The sequence below is a fragment of the Aulonocara sp. 'chitande type north' Nkhata Bay genome, linkage group LG20, assembly GCF_057382095.1.
Source record: "Aulonocara sp. 'chitande type north' Nkhata Bay isolate Kocher_YH1m ecotype deep benthic linkage group LG20, A_spYH_male_GT1.1, whole genome shotgun sequence".
NCBI classification, from domain to species: Eukaryota; Metazoa; Chordata; class Actinopteri; order Cichliformes; family Cichlidae; genus Aulonocara; species Aulonocara sp. 'chitande type north' Nkhata Bay.
The window spans coordinates 3527761-3549425 of NC_141363.1; the positions used below are offsets into that span (position 1 = coordinate 3527761).

Here is a 21665-nt window from a genome sequence, read left to right on the forward strand (position 1 = left end):
TGAAATTCATGTACTTAAAAAACTGTTTGCTGAAGCCTCATCAAAATAGTCTCAGTGGAAGGCTGGCTGTCAAGAAGACATGCTTAAGAAAGGGAAATGTGAGACACTGTCAGTCATGGATTGGCCTCCTCGGAGTCCAGACCTCAACATTATTGAAGCAGTGTGGGATCATCTAAAGGCAGCTATCAGCCAAAGAAGAGCTTTGAATGTCCTTCAAGAAGCCTGGAGAATTAATCCTGAAGATTATTTAAAGAAATAACGGGGAATCTTATGTCACAGAGTTCACACTGTGCTGAAGAATAGAAGTGGTCATACCAAATATTGACTTTCAAGCTCATTAGAATTGTACAAACTGTTGTTGTTGTTGTTTTTGCCTTAAAGATCCACATATGTCTGCATGCTTCAATAAATCCATGCATCAATTTCCCATTTTCCAAGCACAATATTTAAAAAGTGAGGAGGGGCTCAAAATCTTTGGACAATATTGCAGAAGTACTTGAAAGAGTATTATTCAATGCCTTTGTATACATCATTTCCTTTCATATCTCTTTTTAATCAAACTAAGTCTCCACTTTAATCATTCATATTAATAATTACATTACAATAGAAAACATGTTTTGATATGATAACTGAACACAGATAAAACAGTATAAATGTTCATTATGATGTAGTTTCTTTAATTAAAACTGCAGCACTGTAAGTGTTCATGGTATTCCTCTTGAACATGCATGGAAAAGTAAATATATTCATATAGTACAGATATGTACAATACAAGGACAATTTTAGAAATTATCAGTCCAACAAAGGGAGTGTGAAAAACCATCAATACACTATGTGTAATTTTCACATTACTGTATTTCCCACTAAATTGCTATGTTTAGAACAAGTCTGGCCCATCGTTAACAGGCCAAAGACTGTAAAGATTATTGTTATTTGACCAATTTAAACAATAAGTTAGACAACGAAGCTCAAAAGACACGACCAATTGTTAAAAGGTATTAAAAAAAAAGAAGAAAAGAAAAAGAGGGGGTAAAATTTCTTTTAAAAGGAAAAAAAAAAGAACAAAAAGCACAAGTCCATTTTTCTGTTGAGAAAACAAACCAACAAAAACACAAATCGTTGTGTTAAAGAAATTAGTCTATATTCATCAGCGCAATCAGAAGCGTTATGATGAAGAGTGTGGTGCTAAAGACAGCACGCAACAAAATAATACAAGAAAACATAAAAGCTAAATGCAGTTTGAATTTTCATTTCAAATGAACAATCGTCTATTTGACTGCCAGCAACTTACACAAATTGCCGAGGTCGCCGTTGAGACTGTAGGAGGAGAGGTTCAGTCAAAAGGGAAAAGGTATTAAAGTTGCTCAGCAAATTCCCATTTGTGTATACAGTACAGATAACAGAAAACCATCATTAAAGAAAAAACAAAAAAACATTCTGATATCTCTGAAAAAAAAAAAAGTAAATTGAACAGAAATACAAAGCAATAGTTAACCTGCATTACTTTAGTGCATAAATGTCCTTATGTTAATAAGTCATATCCTGTTTTTGAAATATCATATCTCGCGAAAATATTAAGAAAGAGGGCAAAAGAGGGACAGGGGGGGGAAAAAAAAAAAGCAAACCACTTTGAGCATTCATGTAAAAATATATCGATATCTGGATAAAACATCTGGGGGATATTGTAAAAGAACTAGAGCCTTTCAGAAACAGTCACAAGACAGCTCGTCTTCTGCCCTTAAAGCTCTGACCACTGGAGATGTCTTTGCTCCGTCTCTCCACCAGATGACAGACAAGTACTTCAATATTTTAACAATATTCTAAAAAGACACTTTTTATTTACTTAAAGGCCTCAAAAAGCTTTGTTTATTAATTAAATGTTATATTTATTGATGTTCATTTTTTCCCAATTTATATACACTGACTAATATAATTCTCTAGAGCCGTTTTTTGCCCCCATACAAGCAAATCTGTATATATTTATGTGAGGGGGGGTATCGGAGGCACAAATGTGATCTTAAGGCAAAATGATCAAACACTGTGTGAAAGACTGTGTGTAAGTGCAAGTTACAAGCAGTGATATACTGTCATAGTGCCACTGCAACCTCTGAATCACAAAATAACAGTCAGGGTATTCACTTCTGTCCCAGGACAAGTACCAGATAGTCTTTGGAGAGATCCATTATGGCTTAGTTTCGGTTTGGTAGAGAGCATACAGAACAAGGGGTTCATCGCATTTTCAAACGAGCAGCAAAGGATGTGCAACCATCCTGAAAAGTGTGAAAATAACAGTTACAGTAAGTCCAGCAGGGCCCACACACGAAGAAAACACAGTCACCAGAACAGTTACATGTAAAAATGGAAAGAGGCATCCATTTACACACCAATAAACCACCTGCCTGTTTCAGGAAATATGAAAAGGTGGAAAAAGTTCAATTCCCTTCAGGTCAGGAAAAAAAAAAAAAATCTGCTCCAACAAACTTATTTTTAAATCGCAATCTAACATAATTTTGGTTACATGGGTCAATCTGGGAGGACGTGCCAATTAGTTAAAAGAAATATAGCTGCGCATACTGTATCAAAAACCCTATTAGAAAAGTCACATGCTAACAATCTAGCTAATAATGCATCAGATCAGGAGTAGGCAAACTGCTATGTTCTGATGTACATAAATATACAATCTCACACACACACAGTTAATACACTTTATCATAAAGGGGTGTACATGAGGTAAGGTTTTTGGGTCTAGGTTGAGATCGTGTTGTGGCTGAGAACCATTTACTAAAGGTCTGAGTGAATAATTGAGATGTGAGTCAGAGAATTCTAGACAACTATCGCATCTTTGGAGCCGAGGATGTATAGGGAGGCATTCTGTGATGGCATGTGTGGGTGTGCGTGCAAGGCTAAAGTGACGAGGAGAACAAGGCACTGTTCCCTGCTGGAAAAAGTGTAGAGCCCTGTGTGCGGTTTATATCGGATTTAATTCACACACACAAAAAAAAAAAGTTTACGAAACACCTGTGCGGCACGTGTCCACGTGGGAAGATCGTTATGGCAGTATACTTGACGCAGTCCTACAGTCCAGTGAAGAGTCCTTATTACTGAGGGTGAGGACAGTTGAGTAGGGATGCACAGGAGGAAACAGGGGGGAGGGGGTATTGGAGTCCAGCCCCTGTAGTCTATGGCAAAGTTAACAGGAAGCTCTCTTAAAAGTCTCAGTCCTTTCCCAGAAGGCTGCTGATGAGCTCCAGGCCCCAGCAAGATGGCTCCCCAGGAGGGTTAGAAAGACCACAGAGGGGAGGGGGGGCAGAGGAGAAGATGTGAAATTCTGAATTTAAAAATGAGGGAACCTGGGAGGTGGGAGTCTTTTCTACCCTGGGTGACGAGCCAAGTGTGGGCCTTGGTGGCATCGCTCATCATCTGGCAGCAGATTGAGACTGTGCAGCCATGATAATGTGAGAGGGTCCGCTCTCAGCTCTCTGCTGCTGGCCCATTCCTGCCAGCACTGACATGGCCATAGCCTCAGCTGCTGCCCTTGAGCTCAGGCCGTTTTGCCCCGTAGAAGGGCTAGGCGCCAAAGAGCTGTGCTGAATCACCGGGGCAGGGGAACCTGTAGGCTCTGACATGTCTTTCATGCTCTCGTCTGCAGCTATACAAAAAAATAAAAAGGCAACACAGGCAAAGATATTTATCTCATTTATATTGAGCACATTCCACAGTTTTCATTGCTGAAAATCTTTGGACATTATGTTAATTTTTATTCGAGTGAAAATCAAGCTATATTCAGTAACTTTATCCCGTCCAAAATCAAGGAAATGCCCCAAAAAATACTATAAATAAAACAAGAAGTACTGGAACAAAGATTTTGCTACTTAATTATAGTTCTTGTTTTATTATTTTAATGTTACCATCAGCCCTTAGCAATATCTAAATTGCAAATGTTGCTTTTTTTAATCCAACTCTATTAATAATTTTTGGACACATTATTGTCCACTGTGGCCGTTGCCATAACAAACTGAACCCTAATTATTTCAACAAAATTACAATTACTTTGTGGGCACTGAAGAAAACTACAGCTCACATGAAGATACTAAAGCCACAGCAGCATGGCTATATTGTAACCCAGGCCTGCTCATTTCTTCTTGCAATCACAAGTAGAGAGCTACACACCAAAGCCGTGTGTTTCGATTAAAATGTGAGAGCGACTTTGAGGTTCAAATTTCATTTTAGCTCTTTATGCTTTGCGCAATACATCTACTATATTTCTACATATCTAAGACATGCAATTCAGACTCAAGTTTCCTCTAACTTTAAATAGAACCGTGTGAACAGGGCATAGCTGTGCAGGGCTCACCTAAGTAGGCAGTCTTCTTTTGTAAGGTGGTTACAGGACAGTCCTTGTGGGCCAGCAGCAGCTGCTTTAAATGAGCCACCTCATTACGCAACAGAGACACTTCATTCTGAGAGGATGGAAAAGAAAAAGAAAAAAAATCAGACTGATTAGTACTACAATACTAAATTTCAGAAATTACATTACACTTCCCAAACCAATAAGGAAAAAAAGTAATGCTTGGTTATGTAATTTAAAATACAGACTTCCCATATTTTTCTTCCCTAATGGATTTTCCGGTAGAAACAAAAAAGTTGAAATGGTTTTGCTTCCACTGCAGAGCAGCGTACATTTCCCACAAGGCGTAAGGTGTAAATATTACCTAAAATTTCCATTTGACAAAATAAAGATATGAAACAAGATGTAGTGGTTTCCATTGTTTCAAATCTATCAGCTATGTTCATTTGCAAAAAGAATTTACTCAATACTAATGCAAACTCATTTATCTTATCTGGAATCCACCTCTCAAACTTTTACAAGTAGTTAGAAGCCCCATCACCAGCATCCACCCACTGGAGGCCCACTCACCGACAGTGAGACGTTCAAAGTGCTGAGCTCCTCGGCTTTCTTCTCTAGGGAGCTGACCCACAGTTTGCGTTTCTGTCTGCAACGGGATGCTGCCGCCCGGTTCCTCTCGAGGAAACGCTGCCTTCGTTCGTCGGGGTCATCGTCTGTCGTCCGCCGTCGACGCCCACCTGTAGGCTGTGCTGGAGATACCTGGAGGGAGAAGCAGGGTAAAGGTCAGAAGGAAACACACAGACAGACGAGATGAGTGGAAAAAAGACGAGAAAAGGGAAGTATGAGTCACAGTTTCATTTTAGCCAGCACACACCAGAGTCATCTCGGCACAACAAGAATATCCCCAATTTTCTGTTAACTAAAACAAGTGATGTGATATATAATAAAGAAAGTTTAGATGACTTAGATGTGATCATCTTTAATCCAAGTTTAAAGCATATTTTGTATGGATGAAAAAAAACATGTTACAGTCAGGAATTTATACTTAACATTGAGTACCTGAGGTTGTGCAGGTGATGGTGCGTCTGGCTGCTGGACCAGCAGCTGACTCTGTTCTGCCTTCTGAGGTACCATGGGGCTGCTGCCCATGGCCATGATCCCCATACTCTGTCCTGACGGGCTTTGCAGCGCAGCCTTCAGACGCTACAGAACAACAGTCAAATAAGCAACATCAATAACAGCCACAGGAATTAAAAAAAAAAAAAAATCATGAAAAACTTCATTGTAACTTTGTAGAAAGTCATAATCAAAGCGTGTCTGAATCAGTGCCAACAGCATGTCTACAACTTCACTGTGCTGCGTCTACATTAACTGATTCACACTTTGCAATAACAACCTGGACAAGACCCTAGTTACCAATTTTTGGCATGTTTTAAAGTTGTTTAAAACATGGAGAAGCCTGATTCTCTCCGAGGAGAACATTTACAGATGTGCTCTCTCTGAACTGTTTTCAGCAACAGATTCATGTGACCTCCTTCAGTCAGATCTGGAGGCTTTATATGCTCCCGCAGCAGTTCTCGGATTTTGATCATGTTTGATTTAAGTTGTGACTAATTCAGCCGTGATGATTAAAAAAAGTGATTGCAGCCCTGAAGGTACACAAGCAGTCAAATGTTATATATGCATGTGTGTATGTATATATATATATATATATATATAAAGCAACCTCGATAATGATCATATCGTATTAGAAGCGCCATGAACAAAAAGATTCTGCAGATCAGCCCGAAACCCCCCCAACCCCAAATAAAAACAAAAAACCCAAACTAAAGTTTGTCTTTAATTACAACGATGATCATCTTCTTACAACTGAAGGAGTGAGGGGCTAGGGTAAACAGAGGAATGTGCTAAAGGGGATACTTTATATGTTTTAAATACCATAAACAATGACTGCACTCTCTCAGTTTCATCTGGGACATAGCTGCAAGGTGGAAACTGTGCATGAATCTCTGTGTGTGCATTGCACTATCATAAAATGAGTGCAAACTGTGTTGTCAGGTGAAAGGGTTACATAAACAAGCAACCACAGTAAAAGATCATATGACGAAGGACCTAAGCCTGTGCAGCGGAAGGCTGGAGGGTGAAGATGGAGACAAAAAGAACAGATAAATAGATAAAAATAGAGAGCTAATCTAGTGCTGACCATCTTGGCCTCTGAGTGGATGCTGTAGCCAGAGGGGGAGTTGGAGCCGCTGCTGCTGCCTCCCAGAGGAGGACCAGGGATCCCAGGAATGTTGGGTACCATGCACATGGGTCGAGCCAGCTGGTGATCAAATATGAGACACAAATGCATGGGTTAAAACTAAACCAACTTCTAAGTTATAAAGTAAAGTTACAACATACTTAGACTGTTAGTCTGCCTTACATTAATGACAGAAGGCATCTGAACAGGACCAGGCAGCACAGGCACTGCCTGACCAGAGGGAAGCATCATCATAGGGTAATGGCTCGTCGGTGAACTGGAGAGACAGACAGCAGACGACAAATAAGAAGAGGAGATTCACTCTTGTGTTTGTTAATGAATTTTAAATTATGCTTTTTAAGAAATAGAACATGCAGTCCATTGCTTAATGATGAGAAAATATTTCATAGATTCATGAACTAAACTGTATTTTGTTCCTCTCAGGGTCAGCCACAATCAAATGACAAACCTGGGTTGATGTGTGTAACACAATATTATAATCCAGTAAAAAATACAATTTTATTTGAGTTGTTCAAGGTTATTGTGACTTGCTAAAAACTGAACTAAAAACTAAAACCAGTGTGGAAAACACATTTTAGATAGTTAAAATAAAAATGAAAACTACACTTGAAAAATAAATATGAATATTTAAACTAAGCTCAAATTAAAACAGAATTTTACTGTTTGCTAGTTTGGCCAAAAAACAAAACTATTACAACCTCCCTGATAAGGCAATGATGGTCATGTTTACTGAGACTTTGTATAGTTTTGTGTTATTATTATATTTATTCATCCATCTACTAAAAAATTGAAAATAATACAAACTAGACTAAAACTAAACATTTTCAAACAATAGAAACAAAACTGAGACAAGAAACCCCAGAGTGGAAACAAACTGAAACTAAACTGAATGAAAAACAAAACATCAAAATGGGGGGAAAAAAAGACTATAGTAGTTCTGATATTAATGACGTGAAATTGTTTGATCTTAGCTTAAATATGTAATTCTGTCAAATATAAATATATCTGAATGCAAACACTCCAAATTATGATTTAACATATATGCATTCCCTCTAATACCAGTTTTTAACCAGTTTAATGCTGTTTCACATTTTACATGTCCAAAGATAAAAAGTTAAGATTTATATTATGACTTCCTTCGAAACCTTGAGTGTGACAAGCAAGGGATTTTTACCCACTCTGCAGCCATTTTCACAAATGTGTGAAGTTGTTGACTTTTGTCTGAAACACTGTGCAGCGTCCGTGCTTAACTTGACTGATTCAACAGCAAATATAAACATTAATTTATCATTTTTTATTATTTATAATGGTTATAAATCCTATGCATATAATATTGCTGCAGACATAAGGAAGAATCATGTTACAGGTTCATGGGCTGAGTTTTGTGCAGGATATTGCAAGCTGTAGCTTCCCGTACAGTAATTAACGTACTACACATCGTTGGGCTTTTATGCAACACATTAATGTCCATAAATGAGAAACATTTTGTTAAGTTATACCCAATTATAAAATGCATGAGTTTAGAATGCAAATAAACTGATATGCTATAAACTTTCTCTTATTAGCGTGTACTTGTTTTCAGTGAAATGTTACAGATTTTATGTGAACCATGATCATCTTTTCCATTATCCCAAGATAACATCTAAATTGCTGCTGTGTTACTTTACATACATCTGTATATGAAAATAAAGACTTGTGTTAACAGGGGAAAACTGCAACAGCTGGTAATCCTAACACCTATTTTATAGTGTCTGTAACAGGAAAAACAAATTCAATAGTTCCCTTTAAAGCTGCGTATCTTTCTTATTAATCATGAATACTTCGCAAAACTTCACATCCTATTTCACAAGATCAAAACTGGCATAATTTTTGGTCAGAGCACAGCTTTTGGTTGTTTCTGACTGTGGCTGACCCGTCGGGACCACAAAAAAAGAAGAAAAGAAAAAAGAAAGAACATGATGGCATCTTTGATATTAAAGGTTCACTTGCAAGAACATGAGATGTTGTCACATTGTTTGCAAAACATGTTTTTTAAGCTAGAATTTATTTTAAGTTGAAGATTAAGCTTAAAGAGTTTAGCAAAGACCAACCAAAGGATTTGGAACTTAACTTACCCCAAAGTACGATTTGAGGGTGGAGCCTGTGTGATGACGGAAGTGGGTGATGGCATGGTGGGCTGCAGAGCATCAAAGCCCAAATGTAGTGGGAGGGAACCTGGACGCACAATAGTCGGGGTAGGGGCTGAATTCCTGGGTGGTGTGTCCTACAAGATTAAAACAAAAAATAAAATAAATTAGGCTTTTATGTCACACATCATTTGTACCCCCAAACAAATTTCTGCAACCACTGCAGCCACAATGTATCATGAATTACTTGCAACATCACTTAGCGATACTCCCCTCCTCTCTACACACCTATGCAATCCCCCTTATCAAGTTTTCTTGTACCTTTCCTTTAACTAGAGGCTCCCTGTAGCTGTCCGACTTCCCAGATGTGGAGTCAGGGCTGTCTGGGGGTGAAGAGTCGACTTCTACAGGTGCCTCCTGTTTCACCTTCACCTCTGATGGTGTCTGCAGGCTCATGTCCAAAGCCACTGAGTTGGAAGCAGGGAGCTGAAAATGAGTTACAGATAAAGAGAATAATCTTACACTACATATAGATCAAAGTATATTAAAAAAAGAAGAAAAAAAAGGGAAGTGGGCATTCATCACAAACTAAACAGCCACAACCCCAGCTCTGAAACGCATATAAAGTGCAATAAAACACCAAACAGTTTAAAAAGAAATTGCTGCAAAAACTGAAATGTAAATGACACACGGACTGTGTGCAAGGCACGAAGTTCAAGTTTGTAAATTTTTTGACTGAATTAATACTTGAGATAAAAAAGAAGGAAGTAAAATGTAATTCTTTCTGGTCATGTCGAGTCTCTGTAGAAAATTTCTTCGGTTACTGTACACTGTAATGCACACGGTCATGCACAAGCGCAGAGATAAAAGAAGATAAAATCATCAACCGCAAGTGTTGCTTACAGAGTTCTTGGCCCTCTTCTCATCATCATCTTGTTCAAAGGAACTGGCCAGCTCATTGAACAGGCCAACCTCCTCGCAGTTCTTTAGGAAACGAGTGGGAGTAGGTGTCTGGTCTAGGAAAATGTAATGAGCAGATATAACTATTCAAAGTAACAACACCACAGTTAGTTCACACTTACACTGAATGTAAAACCCCATGTGATATCTAGTGTTGGAGCACGCTGACGTTAGGGTAAATATTGTCCATCTGAATGCTGCATGAGGACATTTAAAAACACAGTGAAGATGAACGTCTGTCTCACACGGACGAGAGTACCTGCAATAATGACCGAATCAGTCCTGGCTGGTCCGAATTTCAGCGTCATCTCATGTTTGTGTTTGTGTACTGCCAAGTGGTCCTCGTTGGTAAACCTCTGGAAAAGCGAACAAGACAAAAGAGAACATTATATGAATTAGCCAACAAGAAACGGCAACTGCGTTCTGAAGAGACATCCTGTTTTTTGTATTGCTAAAATCAGCGATAGATAATCTTTTGTGGCCAACACATGCAGTCTGTGGAGCACGCAGTATGTGACAAAAAGGTGAAAATGTCAACAACTTGATAGAGAAGTATATATAAATAAAAATAAAGGAAGAGGGAGAAAAAAAATATCGACAGAACTGACCACAAAAGCTGCAGAAATAGCTGCACACGTAACTTGGTGTTGTCCAATGAATTAGTGTGTAAAACACATGTATGAACTGTGAGTCTGTAATGATAAAAGAAAGTCTGAATTCTGTTACTTCCTTTTGGCTGCTTGCAGCTTAAGCTACAAGCAGCCTGGCGTTAGCTCAAATCAACCGCACAGACGGCATTAACAGCCGTCCTCGGAGACATGGAACTTCTTTTGAGAAGTGGTGAGGTGATTCACTCGAGAGACGTAGGAGAAATAATCTTGGCTCTGGCACCAGCCTATTCACCATTCACTGAGGCCTATTTTAGGGTCCCGTGTTGCAGTTGCGAGTTCAGTCGTGAGAGTGAAGTGGAAACACAGTCAAGTGTCAGGGGGCTTATTTTTAGCCCGACCAGGAGCATCACCAATACGTGTCCCATCTGTCTCATTCCTCTGAACAAGGCAGCTAGGTCTTGTGGAGAAAAACTATCTCCAACTAATCTCCATGTATGAGAAAATGGCAGCTAGGATTACTCCTCCCCACGCAATAAATACTGGACATCATATAATAGGGGAGCTGCTGTTGTTGTTTTTGTTGTTGTTAACTTGGTAGAAGGAAAATCCTGAGCAAAGCCAGGAATCAATCATCCTTGTTCTATTATGGGCATGATTCAGACTTTCCCAGTAGAGAACTGTTGCATTTAAAAGGGCAGCATTAAAACAGTATTTGGACATAAAGGATACAATAATTAGCAGCAAATCGCAATTAAAGGCCAGAAAATGTATAAACATATAATGAAGGTGCTGGCAAATGTACAGGATAGAGTACTGAACCTCAATGCCTTTAATACCGACCACTACCGCAGAGTAGTGGAAACCATCAAATCGAATGCCTTGTCAGTATTATAACGGAAATTTGATTGTTGCCAATTTTAGACTGCATTTTCATTTACATGCATTACTTGCTTGTTAAGATAACACCAAGCCTGTGTATATCAATATTTGTATATTACTCCTGTTTTAACTGCTGTGGCATGTGAGCTGGACCACTTGTGGTAAGAACCCTGCAGAGCACTAAACAGATTTTGTCTTTTGTTGTTTTGGTTTAAGAAAGAAAGAAAAAAAAAAAAACCTCAACCCTGGTTACCAAAAATCTGATGATGTGGCTCCATCACTAACTGAAGAAACAATTCACTTAGCTTGTTAACAAAGTGGATTCATTATCAACTACAGAGCCACATTTTTCTCTCAGGAGTAGGCAGAGATGAAAACCAAGCTAAAAGAAAGTAATATTACAGTTAAGTGATCACAAACATGACTCCCCAAAAAATTCTGTAATCTTAACCAGCGAGAAGTTGTTACATGTGTACCATGACAACTTTATTCAATTTCACCTGTTTTTTTTTTTTTTTTATTTCACTGATGCCTTTGACTTTGTGTGTATGTGTGTGTGTGTGTGTATAAAGCAAGTGCATCTGATACCCCCGTGTTGGTGTAGTTCCTGCATTATCTTAACGCTTTAGAGCCAATGGTATCATATTTGATACACAGTTTCTACAAATTAAAGCTAATACGTGCAAATGATTTTTTTTTTTTTATCTCATCAGAAAGTTCAATAAACACTCAATTTCCAAAAAATTTTAATTTTCTGGCAATTATTTCATGGTTCAGGCTTTAGATCAGGATCAGCAGTGCAACTGAACGATCATGTAGTTGTGCTATCGTAGCTTTGCAATGTGGGGAAAAAAGACATGTTTTCCTCTTTGTTTATATAAAATTCTGTTCTGGAAAGAATTGTAAGAATTTCAAGTGTTTTCTTTATTTTTTCGTACAATAGAATAAATATATGATCATTAGCCAAATTCTTGGATAATGCTACTCTAACATAATTATCATGACATAGAAACACCAACACAGTGATATCAGATAGTGTGTGTAAAGTGACTGTGTTTCTTAAAAAGGTGCTAAGCAAATGTGATTTCTTTTCTCATTATTTTTGTTTTGCATTTCTTCTGCCCTTTGACATAGATTCAACCAAAACAAAAGAAAGAAAACTGTTTGTTTATAACCTTGTACAGGTTCTCTAAAGTGAGGTGGCACTGCGATACTGACAACATACCCAAACATCTAGCACCACTCTGCCACCCCACACCTGTTTATACAACAGTCTGGCTCTAAAACAATGCTTTGAGAGTGACACAGCTGCAGACCAGCACTGTCATCCACATCACTTTGCCTCTTTAGGTCTCTGTTGCTTAAGCAGTAAAATAAATTAGTAATCAAACCAATGAAATATGCAGAGTATTTACATCACAAAAACATGTAAAGAAAGACAAAGGAAGGGTCCCTAGATGTCTGCGACGTTCTGAAAAGAAAATTACCAAACAACTCATCATCACTTATTTATCGACTATGCATGTTCAACTGCTTTACATGACTGCTGTTCAAACCACAATCCCATTCTTCTGATCAGAGCATGGAAGAAGTCCCAAGAATCCCAAGTATTGCGTAAACCCATAAACACTTTCTTCCTTCAGATTCCCAGGAGCCATTTCACTACTAGCTCTAAGGATATCACACCCAAATGAACACAGCATCAGACATGATGATTTCCTGTGTTGAATAATCATGAGTCTAAGAACAGACTCCTTTTTAATTTCTTCCTTCTTCTATTCTATGATATCAAACCAAGCCTCGTCGAAACACCACGTAACAGGCATGTGAGTGCACTACTGGCACTCAGCTGAGTCACTGCCTTGGCTCAAACCTGTGTCTGCAGGCGCTTAGAAGTCAGCAGTGACAGGTTGAAACAATAACGGTGCTGATTACTCACTGGAGCTTCCAGTGAGTCATTGCAAAAGGAGACAGCATTGTCTCACAAAACGGCATGCTAGCATGAATGTCATCGGTGTGATGTTAATTATAAGTGTTGCATAAATATGTCCGTTTACGCTTGCAGTGAGAACGGATCTTTTCAGGGTTGTTGTATATAGCGCTACATTAAAACCAGTGCGTTCTCAAAAAGAACGTCTATTTATTTTTAGGTTTCATATAGTTTTCTTTGAGAAGTACAATACTGTGAAGTGCAGTACTGACCTTTGGTAAGCAATTACAAAAGGCAAAGATTACTACCACAGAGAGCAGGACATGAAAAGAGAGGACTTACCTGTCCGCATCCAGGAGCACTGCACACAAAAGGTCGGTCGTCCCCCATTTTTGCAAAGAGCCTGCAATGTAACTGTGGTAGAGGAGAAGAAGAGAACATTGTTGCAGCTTTTTTTTTTTTTGTTGGTGTGTGTACTGGCAAAATCCTGAAAACAACAAAACAGTGATGCTGTGGCTTGTAGTCTTTAGTCTGAGCAGGAAGCCGAATGGTATTTAAAAATAACCCTGGCAAGGAGGAAAACACGCACAGTGGCAGCGAGAAGAAGTTTCCCTGGTGATACTTCTTTCACACACACGGGGGCTTCGGGCTGGCCAATGAGGAGCCTGCTTACACGAGAGGACGGCAGCTACCGTTTACACAAAGACATCTCGGTCTCCTTCTCTTTCCCTGTCTCGTTTTTCCTCACTTCCAATGCCTCCTTCTCTCATTACTACTCTCTCCTCACCTCTCTGCCACCTTGCCTCCCCTCCCCTTCTCGTACCCCTCATTCAATGTTTCCCGCTCTCTGAGTCAGCTGTTTCTCTGTGCACGCACATGCAATCTAAGGTTAAGTACCTCCTCATTCACTTTATGAAGGTTTTCATGTGTTTCCACACAACAGATCTCTGGCACTGGACACATTCCCATTGACCTCGCTGCGTTTTGTTCTCCAGGTCATCTTACTACTTCTAAATGAACATCTGATACTTATATTTTAAATATTATGAAATTTTGCAATCTTAAGGTGGATGGTTCAGCTCCTGAGAAGCAGGATGAAGAGTTTTAAGGTAATTTGACATAGCTAAAACTAACAAGTTTTTTGAAACATGAACATTTAACCACAGTTTATTGTTATATTAGTAAGTACTTTAAATTATGTATAGTTTTTTTTTAACCAATATGTATATATTGTTAGAGTGTAGCTACCTTTTGCTAGCTGGTTGTTAACATGACTTACAAGAAAAACACATTAAACATAAAAAAGTTCATCAAAAGATAACCATTATTTCAAAAATATTTCACGGCATAATCACGCCGTTTTGTATTTCTTAACTTCTAATAAATGTGCCCCAGGATTTTAGTTTTAGTGTACTATTAACACAGTATTAACAGTATTTTGTAAAGTAAGTAAAAATAGAGGCATATGTGGGCAGCACTGTTGGCCCTTCTAATCTACTAAAAAACCTAAAAAGCTTTCCAATAAAAGTTATACACAACACCCCTCTCACCTTCTTATTATATGCTGTTGTTGAGAGTTAAATACGTGCATGTTTTATTTGTTTTCTTCTTCTGAAGTGGCAAAAAAATGCAAGCATACTGCTTCAATCTCTAATGCCACCAACCCACCCCCACCCTGCGCTGCTCTGCACAGCTGAACAACACTGCACGTGGAGACAAACTGGGAAGTTAGAAAAATAACTCATTAAATTTAAATCGGGAAATTGGAGGGGAGGGGGGAGGGGGTAGAGGCAACAGACATGAATGTTTTAGCATTCTCAGCTGGCCCAGAGTGACGTCTGGCAGCTATTACACAACACTGTCCCACTGAAAATACACCAACTGCATCGAGGACTTTGTTATGTACACACGCAGACACAACCAACATGTACACAAAGGAAAAATAAAGCCACTCACTGGTATTTATGTAATATACTGTATATATTATACTCAATGTTCTCCAGCTCTTGAGCAAAAATGTTGTCAGACTTTTGTGATTTAACACAAGCCCTAGGATGTCTTTTGTGATTCACCTCTTAAACTTTTACTTTAAAAAAAAATGCTGATTTGAAGACGGGGTAGACTCTCTGTTTTTACCATCAACTGACAGTCCATAATTATCTTTCAGTTTATTGCAATTCAAAAAGCAAAAGTTTTCCAGCTTTAGAAAACATATATTTAGAAAATATAGCCGATGGGCCAATCACAGGTCTTTCAAGACCAGACCAGTTGAGCACTACCTTACAACCACTGGCAGGCAAAGTGAATAACATTATACATTATTTCATTACAACAAAACATTCTGCTGGAAAATCCTTGCCCCTGGTATTTATGTATTATGCATTTATACATGTTATTGTGACACATACCAACTAAGCATTGAGGCAGTCTAAAGTTGTCATGATACTAGAATTTCAAACTCGACACTTGTACACAGAAAAATATTCGATACCCTTTTCAATACCACAGGCAAGATTTTCTGCGTCCTGCAACTAAATAATGTCAAAGTAGTGATATCGTGAAAAAGTTAACTTTTTTTTTTTTACACTAATTTTCCATAAATTACAGATTTTGAAGGTTAAAGAAATTTATCTTCACGAACAAAAACTGAAAGACCTAACCGGTCTTTGATTGGATTTTAAAACTGACCTCACAGCTGGCAACAACAAAACAAGAAACAGATTTTGATAAACATTTGTTAAAAATAAAATAAAAAAAGCTCAGGTTTCTCATCTGGTCCACATCTGCCGGCAGCAGATGTTGAATACAGTTCACACTGCTCCTCAGTCTGCAGCTCTTCACATACTCAGCTCTGCTCTTCAAGACTGAAACCCGTCCAATTCTGCTGCACTGCTCCAGATTTCACTCTCTATTTGCTCCAATTAGTTCTCCACACTCTGGACTCTCTGCTCAGTTCAACTATGCTTCCCCAACTGCTCTGAAAAGCCAGCAAAATGCCCAGTTCTCCATGTGTCTGTAATCCAGTCTGTTACAGCTCAATAGCCCTGCAATAATTATTCATCTTTTGTTTAACTACAGTCGACTATCATCTGTTAATGATAACATATTACTAATGTGGCTATGGGGCAATTACTAATAGTTAAACAGCTATCATTACCATGTGTGCTGGTTAGATAACTGTTTAATATTTCAATGTTGTTGAAACTAGAGCTTTACTGACCTCTGAAATTCCTTCTAAAGTGTTGTTCGGTATTATGGACAGTAACTACTTCAGCTGTTAGTGAGGGGAGGAGCTGTGGGCCTGACTACAATGGTGCTGCATGCAGTTGTGTGTCAGCTGGAAGATGCAAAGACACCACTGTTTGCATTGATACTCTTGCAAACGAGTATCTTAATTTAATATTAATTTTAAGCGCAGGTTTTTTTGTGTGTGACAACAATGGTAACGTCACTCGTCCTCGCCCGATTCCCCACTCAGCAGGACAATGCAGCCACTACAATGCAAAAACTGATGAGTACAACTTCCAACATCCTAAGGTGATTGAGCAACTGTGGGATGCACCGGAGCAAACACCACACCACACAGCTACCCATACGGCCCAAGGGATCACATCGCCAAAGTCATCCAATGAGAAGCCACGAGACATTCCCAGACGTCCCCGGTCAATAGCCCAACAGGGCAGAGATGTTATGAAAGAACACGTTCACCTGGGATATAAGGATTTGAATCTTGTTTGCAGCCAAGCATAGACAAATTTTCAACAGGTAGGGTCAAAAACCAAAGAGGAGAAATCTGTTGAGTGTAGTAACATTGCAGTCTCATTACTTTTGAGTAGGGCTGCCACGATTTGTCGACTAGTCACGATTACGTCGATTATCAAAATCGTCGACGACTGATTTAATAGTCGACGCGTCGTTTGAAGCTTTGTAAGATCACAAAAGACGCAGGAATAAGTGGCAGGATTTAAGAGTGTAATAACGGACTGAAACAGAAGATGGCAGCATTGCATGTACAAGGATGTCAGCTACCGTTAAACCCCGAAGAAGAAGAAGAAGCAGCTGTGTCCCAGAATTCATAGCGCGGCCCAGCGCAGTTTCCAACAATGGCGGCAGCTAGTTAGTTTTAATGTTACTCTTATTATTCTTTCTGGGTCACAAAATAAACGTTTAACATATTTTCAGGCGAGAATGTAGCTGTGTAAACCTCAAATATCTGCTCAGTTTATCAGGACACCACATATTTTCAAAAGCGCTCCGACGTTTTCGGAGACATCTGTTACCCACTAGCTCGTTAGCGAGCCGGGGGCTAGGCTCACTAGCGCCGTGAGAACACCGGACTCCCCGCAAATCGTTTTCAAACCCACCACCGTCTTTCGCGACTCAGGTTAAATATATATGAGTCACTTAGATAACTTAAAATGTTATTGTTTGGCTTTTTTTTTTAGTATTTTATTTGTTCCTGAGTAAATCAGTTTGTCTGAGATTAAAGTTATAGTTTTTACACAGCTGAATAAACGTCAAGCAGACAACTGATTAACAGAAGTGTGAGATGCTCCAGAATATACTCCAGTGTCCTGTTATATTTTAGATAGCAAGGAGTTTATTAAACTTCACCGAAACAATCTGCAAATTTCATTAAAATTTAATAAACTATCATCTTGTCTTTATTTTTAGTTAGCACAGACCTTAAACACTTAAAGCTGTAAGCTAATGATAGTTATATAAGAGCAGATGCTGCTGGTGCAATAAGCTGTAGTTTTACGTCCAATGGATGATGATCTGATTAGTCGACTAATCGCAAAAATAATCGGTGACTAGTCGACTATCAAAATAATCGTTTGTGGCAGCCCTACTTTTGAGCAAAAATTTGTTTGTGAATTAAAAAGTTGCTTAGTACATAGAGTTTTTTGACAAACTGGAAAGAAAAGACAAATTAAAAATGTTTAGCATTTCACTATTTCTGAGTTACTGACCACATTAACCTCGGCTGTACCTCTAACATGTGTTGTGCATGTCATTTAACATTATTGAGTGGGACAGATTATTCATTTTTTTGGCGAGGCATAAATGTCTGAAAGTTTTCCCAATGTTGAAGTCAGTATATTTTCCTCCTTCCATCTCTCCCTCTGCAGTCCTTGAGCCAGCGCGCGATTACCGAAGCCTTGCGCTGGAATAAGACACTCTCCCGTGAAGCTTAGCTTGTAACAAACCTAACGGTTGTGTCTCGCTGCTTCATGAGAAAAGGGGTCTGCATCATATTTGCAGGCAAACGCTGCCCCTCTCTGCACACGTCAAAGAACCCATGAAACAGAGAAGTCTGATTTCTTGCAGGCAACAGGTCAGTGCAAGGCCCCTCACAAAGTGCTTCCAATCTACTGAGTCTATTTGGGTGGACGTGTCTGCAAACGAGATACTCCATCTAGCTCGTTATACCGAGGGTGTGGACTGTTTGAGGAAATGGACACATCTGGCATCAGGAGTAGGAACAGATTTCAAAGTTTACATCTTACTAAAGACATGCTAGACATTAACTTGGCTGGCTGGCACCAACATGAAATGTGGGATTTGATTTTGTGGAAAATCCACCATAAATTCCAGATGACAGGGGTGGAAAACACCATTTGTTTTCATAGCTGCCCCAACCAATTACTTAAACTGATTAAAACAGATGTGTTAAGGTCTTTTCTTCAGCATCTTTTACTTGCTTCACATTAAGAAGCCATCCGTAATTACCGCCTAGATTTATTTATTTGTTTATTTTTTACAGGTAGAAATGATACAGTTAAATTAATGTTGCGACTGTCAGAAGTGTCTCACTAACGTTTTCCTATACCCTCAAATAGCTACTTCATGCAGACCCCCAATTTCATGCGAGATAATCAGTCAACTCGTTACATCAGTCCTGATGCACATCACTGATATCAATTACAGGTTTTGATATCAAGTATTTTCACCTCCTTTCATCCAAGGTGACATGGAAGCACTCAAAGCGTTCTCATTTCTGTCTCTCTCATTGAGTCGATGCCAAAGTCCCAACATTAACTTGGATTTCTCCGACTCAGCAGGTGTAAGGGAACAAGTCCCAGCTATAATCAGCCACAGCCATCCAGTGTTTGACGCCGCCTGCTAGGAAACTGACTAAACAAACTGTATTAATAGCTTGCACTGCAGCCATGACTGTGGAATCTGGGGCTTAAATTGCCAGAGGGTAGGGAGACCCCACAAAGAGAAAAATAACTAAAGGGGGCTGGAGGGGAGAGGGATAAAAAAAGAAACCGTGAAAGAAAAAAAATGCAAATCAAATATGTGCTTGGATAATTATGGGATCAGAGGTGAGCATTTGAGACAGGACATCCAGGTTTATGGCTGGGTGTGTGCAAGAACCAAAGTGTTTTGTTTATGTAAGCAAAGTGAGCACAAGATTTAGTAAATGGAACAAAAGAAATCCTATTCCTACTTCTGCATAACCAACAAGGCCTGAAAGCTAAATCAGTGTTGATGCAGGACAATACAGGATGGACTCAAGGGAGCTTCCTAAAATTAAATCAGAGACATTTTGTAGATTTGATTGTGGTCTGCAACTTTAACAAGCAAATATAGATTTATAACTATAAATTCAAAAAGAAGAACACCACATTGAAATGTAGCCAGTAGCTTTTACCCATGCTCTACAACACTTTCAAGCCAATCATTACTTAACTAATCTAATCAACAGAAATGCCTAAAAGCATGCAATATACACTTAAAAAAAAAAGTTTCATTTTCAAGCTGCAAAGAACATTTGTGTTGGGTCCAACTTCCAAACATCTCGCATTACTCTTCAGTAATTGCATGTATTTGGTTGGACAAGACATAGTGCAGTTTTCTCAGTTCTAACACTTCTCTTAGTGAAGGAATGATGCACAACTCTGCCAAAAACATGACCTACATTTCTCAGGAAGGTGTTGACATGGATGGAGACATGGATCGTGGAGCGTTGAGCAGTTCAAATTGCAATACTGTGGATATCATTAGTACTTTTTTTTTTAAGGTTTTCTTGCAAACCCAAATTCTCGCAATATATCCTACCGCCAAAAAATCTACACGAGCGCGCTTTTTTCCACATATTCGGCAATATAAACGAAGATTATTTTAAAGTTGAATTCCCAAAGTTCCACAAACTTTAGTTCCTTTGTGAAGACACCGCTAACTGTGTCGAAAAGGTTTGTCTTTTTTAGCCTCCATTACCTCTGGCTACGTACGGGTACATAAGCCCAGCCTTTTCCCGTAACAATGCCGCCTATTCTGTTCAGCAATTGGCCACGAGAGCGTCAGTTAGCGACTTCTAGGGCACTCATAGGTTCGAACCCTGTCAATAACGTCCGACAGCTGAATCTGATTGGCTAAAATCTCGAAATCAACTTTTTTTTCCTATCAACGCAAAACTAATGGCTAGCTAATGTGGCTAGCGTTAACAACAGGCCGAGCGCACACTTAAAAAGTGAGTGATAGCAGCACTTGCTACCACTTTCTGCCATGACAATAGACATATATTAAAATCAATTTAATAACATCCGACGTGAATTGCTGTATTTCAAAGTGCACTTCGGGTATTTAGAGTAACAACAGCCGAAAAGGCTAGCACTTAGTTGGTTGGCGGAGTGACACTTGAGTGCAAAGCGAGACACAGTGGGTCCGAATGAAACGTTGTAGCTCCCACAACAGTTTTGACAACTACATAGACGTGTCGTTTTAACGTCAGCAAACATTGAAAAGTGTCGTGTCGAGCGCGACATTGTAATCATTTACTATACTCGAATAATCTATGGTGAATTTAAAGGTTAATAAAGTGTTTACAAACTCACCCTCGCGCCCCTCTCTCTGACTCCCCTCTCCTCTCTCTTGGAATTTGACACTCCCCTCGACGCGGACTTATCGCGAGATTTCGTACAAGCTATCTCTGCCTGGCCACATGTAAAGAAATGCACCAGAAAGCCCCTACATTTATTTGTTTTGTTTTGTTTTAATTTAATCATAATGAAAGTTCTGTGTATATAAATTCAACCCAATTTTTCTGCAGTTTAATGATGAAACGAAACTTAATTTTTGAATATTTTTCTGACTCATCAGAAATTGTAACCCTTACTCTTACATTTTTTTTCTTGCTGCTATTTCTGTGTCTGTATTCCCCCCCTCAGCCTTTGTATATATCTTTAAGCATAGGATGACTAGATGGGAAAACAGTCTTTATGTTTTCTGTGTCATTTATTAAAGCTTAAACAGAGAAACATTGACTTCAAGTCCACCTATACAGTGGGTGCAATTAAGATATTAATTGTAACTGACTCGTGAAAAGAGGTAAATTTGGCTTTGCAGGGTAAGAATTCCCCTCATAACTGTATGAATTTGATGGGTTTTCGAACAATAAACTTTTGCGAATATAACACATCCTTTTAAGTACTGTACATCGTATGTAGAAGCTTTTTGGAAGCTTGAACTGTCACTTACATTTTTAAGATATGTCTCATTTGTCTGATATCATCAACATGTCATTAATTTAAAAAGTTAC

At 38.9% G+C, this 21665-nt stretch overlaps 1 protein-coding gene across 4 annotated transcripts; it reads right to left on the reverse strand.

The window, feature by feature from the left end:
* Positions 1–837: 837 nt before the first annotated feature.
* atf7a (activating transcription factor 7a) lies at positions 838–21057 on the reverse strand. 4 transcript variants are annotated; one of them, XM_086277066.1, is made up of 12 exons: positions 20962–21057; positions 13460–13531; positions 9957–10053; positions 9641–9753; positions 9059–9223; positions 8726–8874; positions 6774–6867; positions 6552–6671; positions 5408–5551; positions 4919–5107; positions 4355–4460; positions 838–3649 (listed from the first exon to the last, which is right to left on the reverse strand). In XM_086277066.1, exons 2-12 carry the CDS (start codon positions 13505–13507, stop codon positions 3417–3419), a joined length of 1458 nt encoding a protein of 485 aa, XP_086133192.1. In that variant the 5' UTR covers positions 13508–13531; positions 20962–21057; the 3' UTR covers positions 838–3416. The 4 variants fall into 4 exon arrangements, with proteins under 4 accessions (XP_086133192.1, XP_086133193.1, XP_086133194.1 ...); XM_086277067.1 differs by lacking the exon at positions 20962–21057 and adding an exon at positions 20046–20444; XM_086277068.1 differs by lacking the exon at positions 20962–21057 and adding an exon at positions 13707–13861.
* Positions 21058–21665: the final 608 nt, after the last annotated feature.

Coding starts and splice junctions, on each gene's coding strand:
- atf7a (XM_086277065.1), bottom strand. CDS start 13,558: ATGTTCTCTTCTTCTCCTCTACCACAGTTACATTGCAGGCTCTTTGCA. Junction 9,224..9,640: donor AGAAGAGGGCCAAGAACTCT/GTAAGCAACACT, acceptor ACTCATTTTCAG/CTCCCTGCTTCCAACTCAGT. Junction 6,672..6,773: donor AGATGCCTTCTGTCATTAAT/GTAAGGCAGACT, acceptor TTTGATCACCAG/CTGGCTCGACCCATGTGCAT.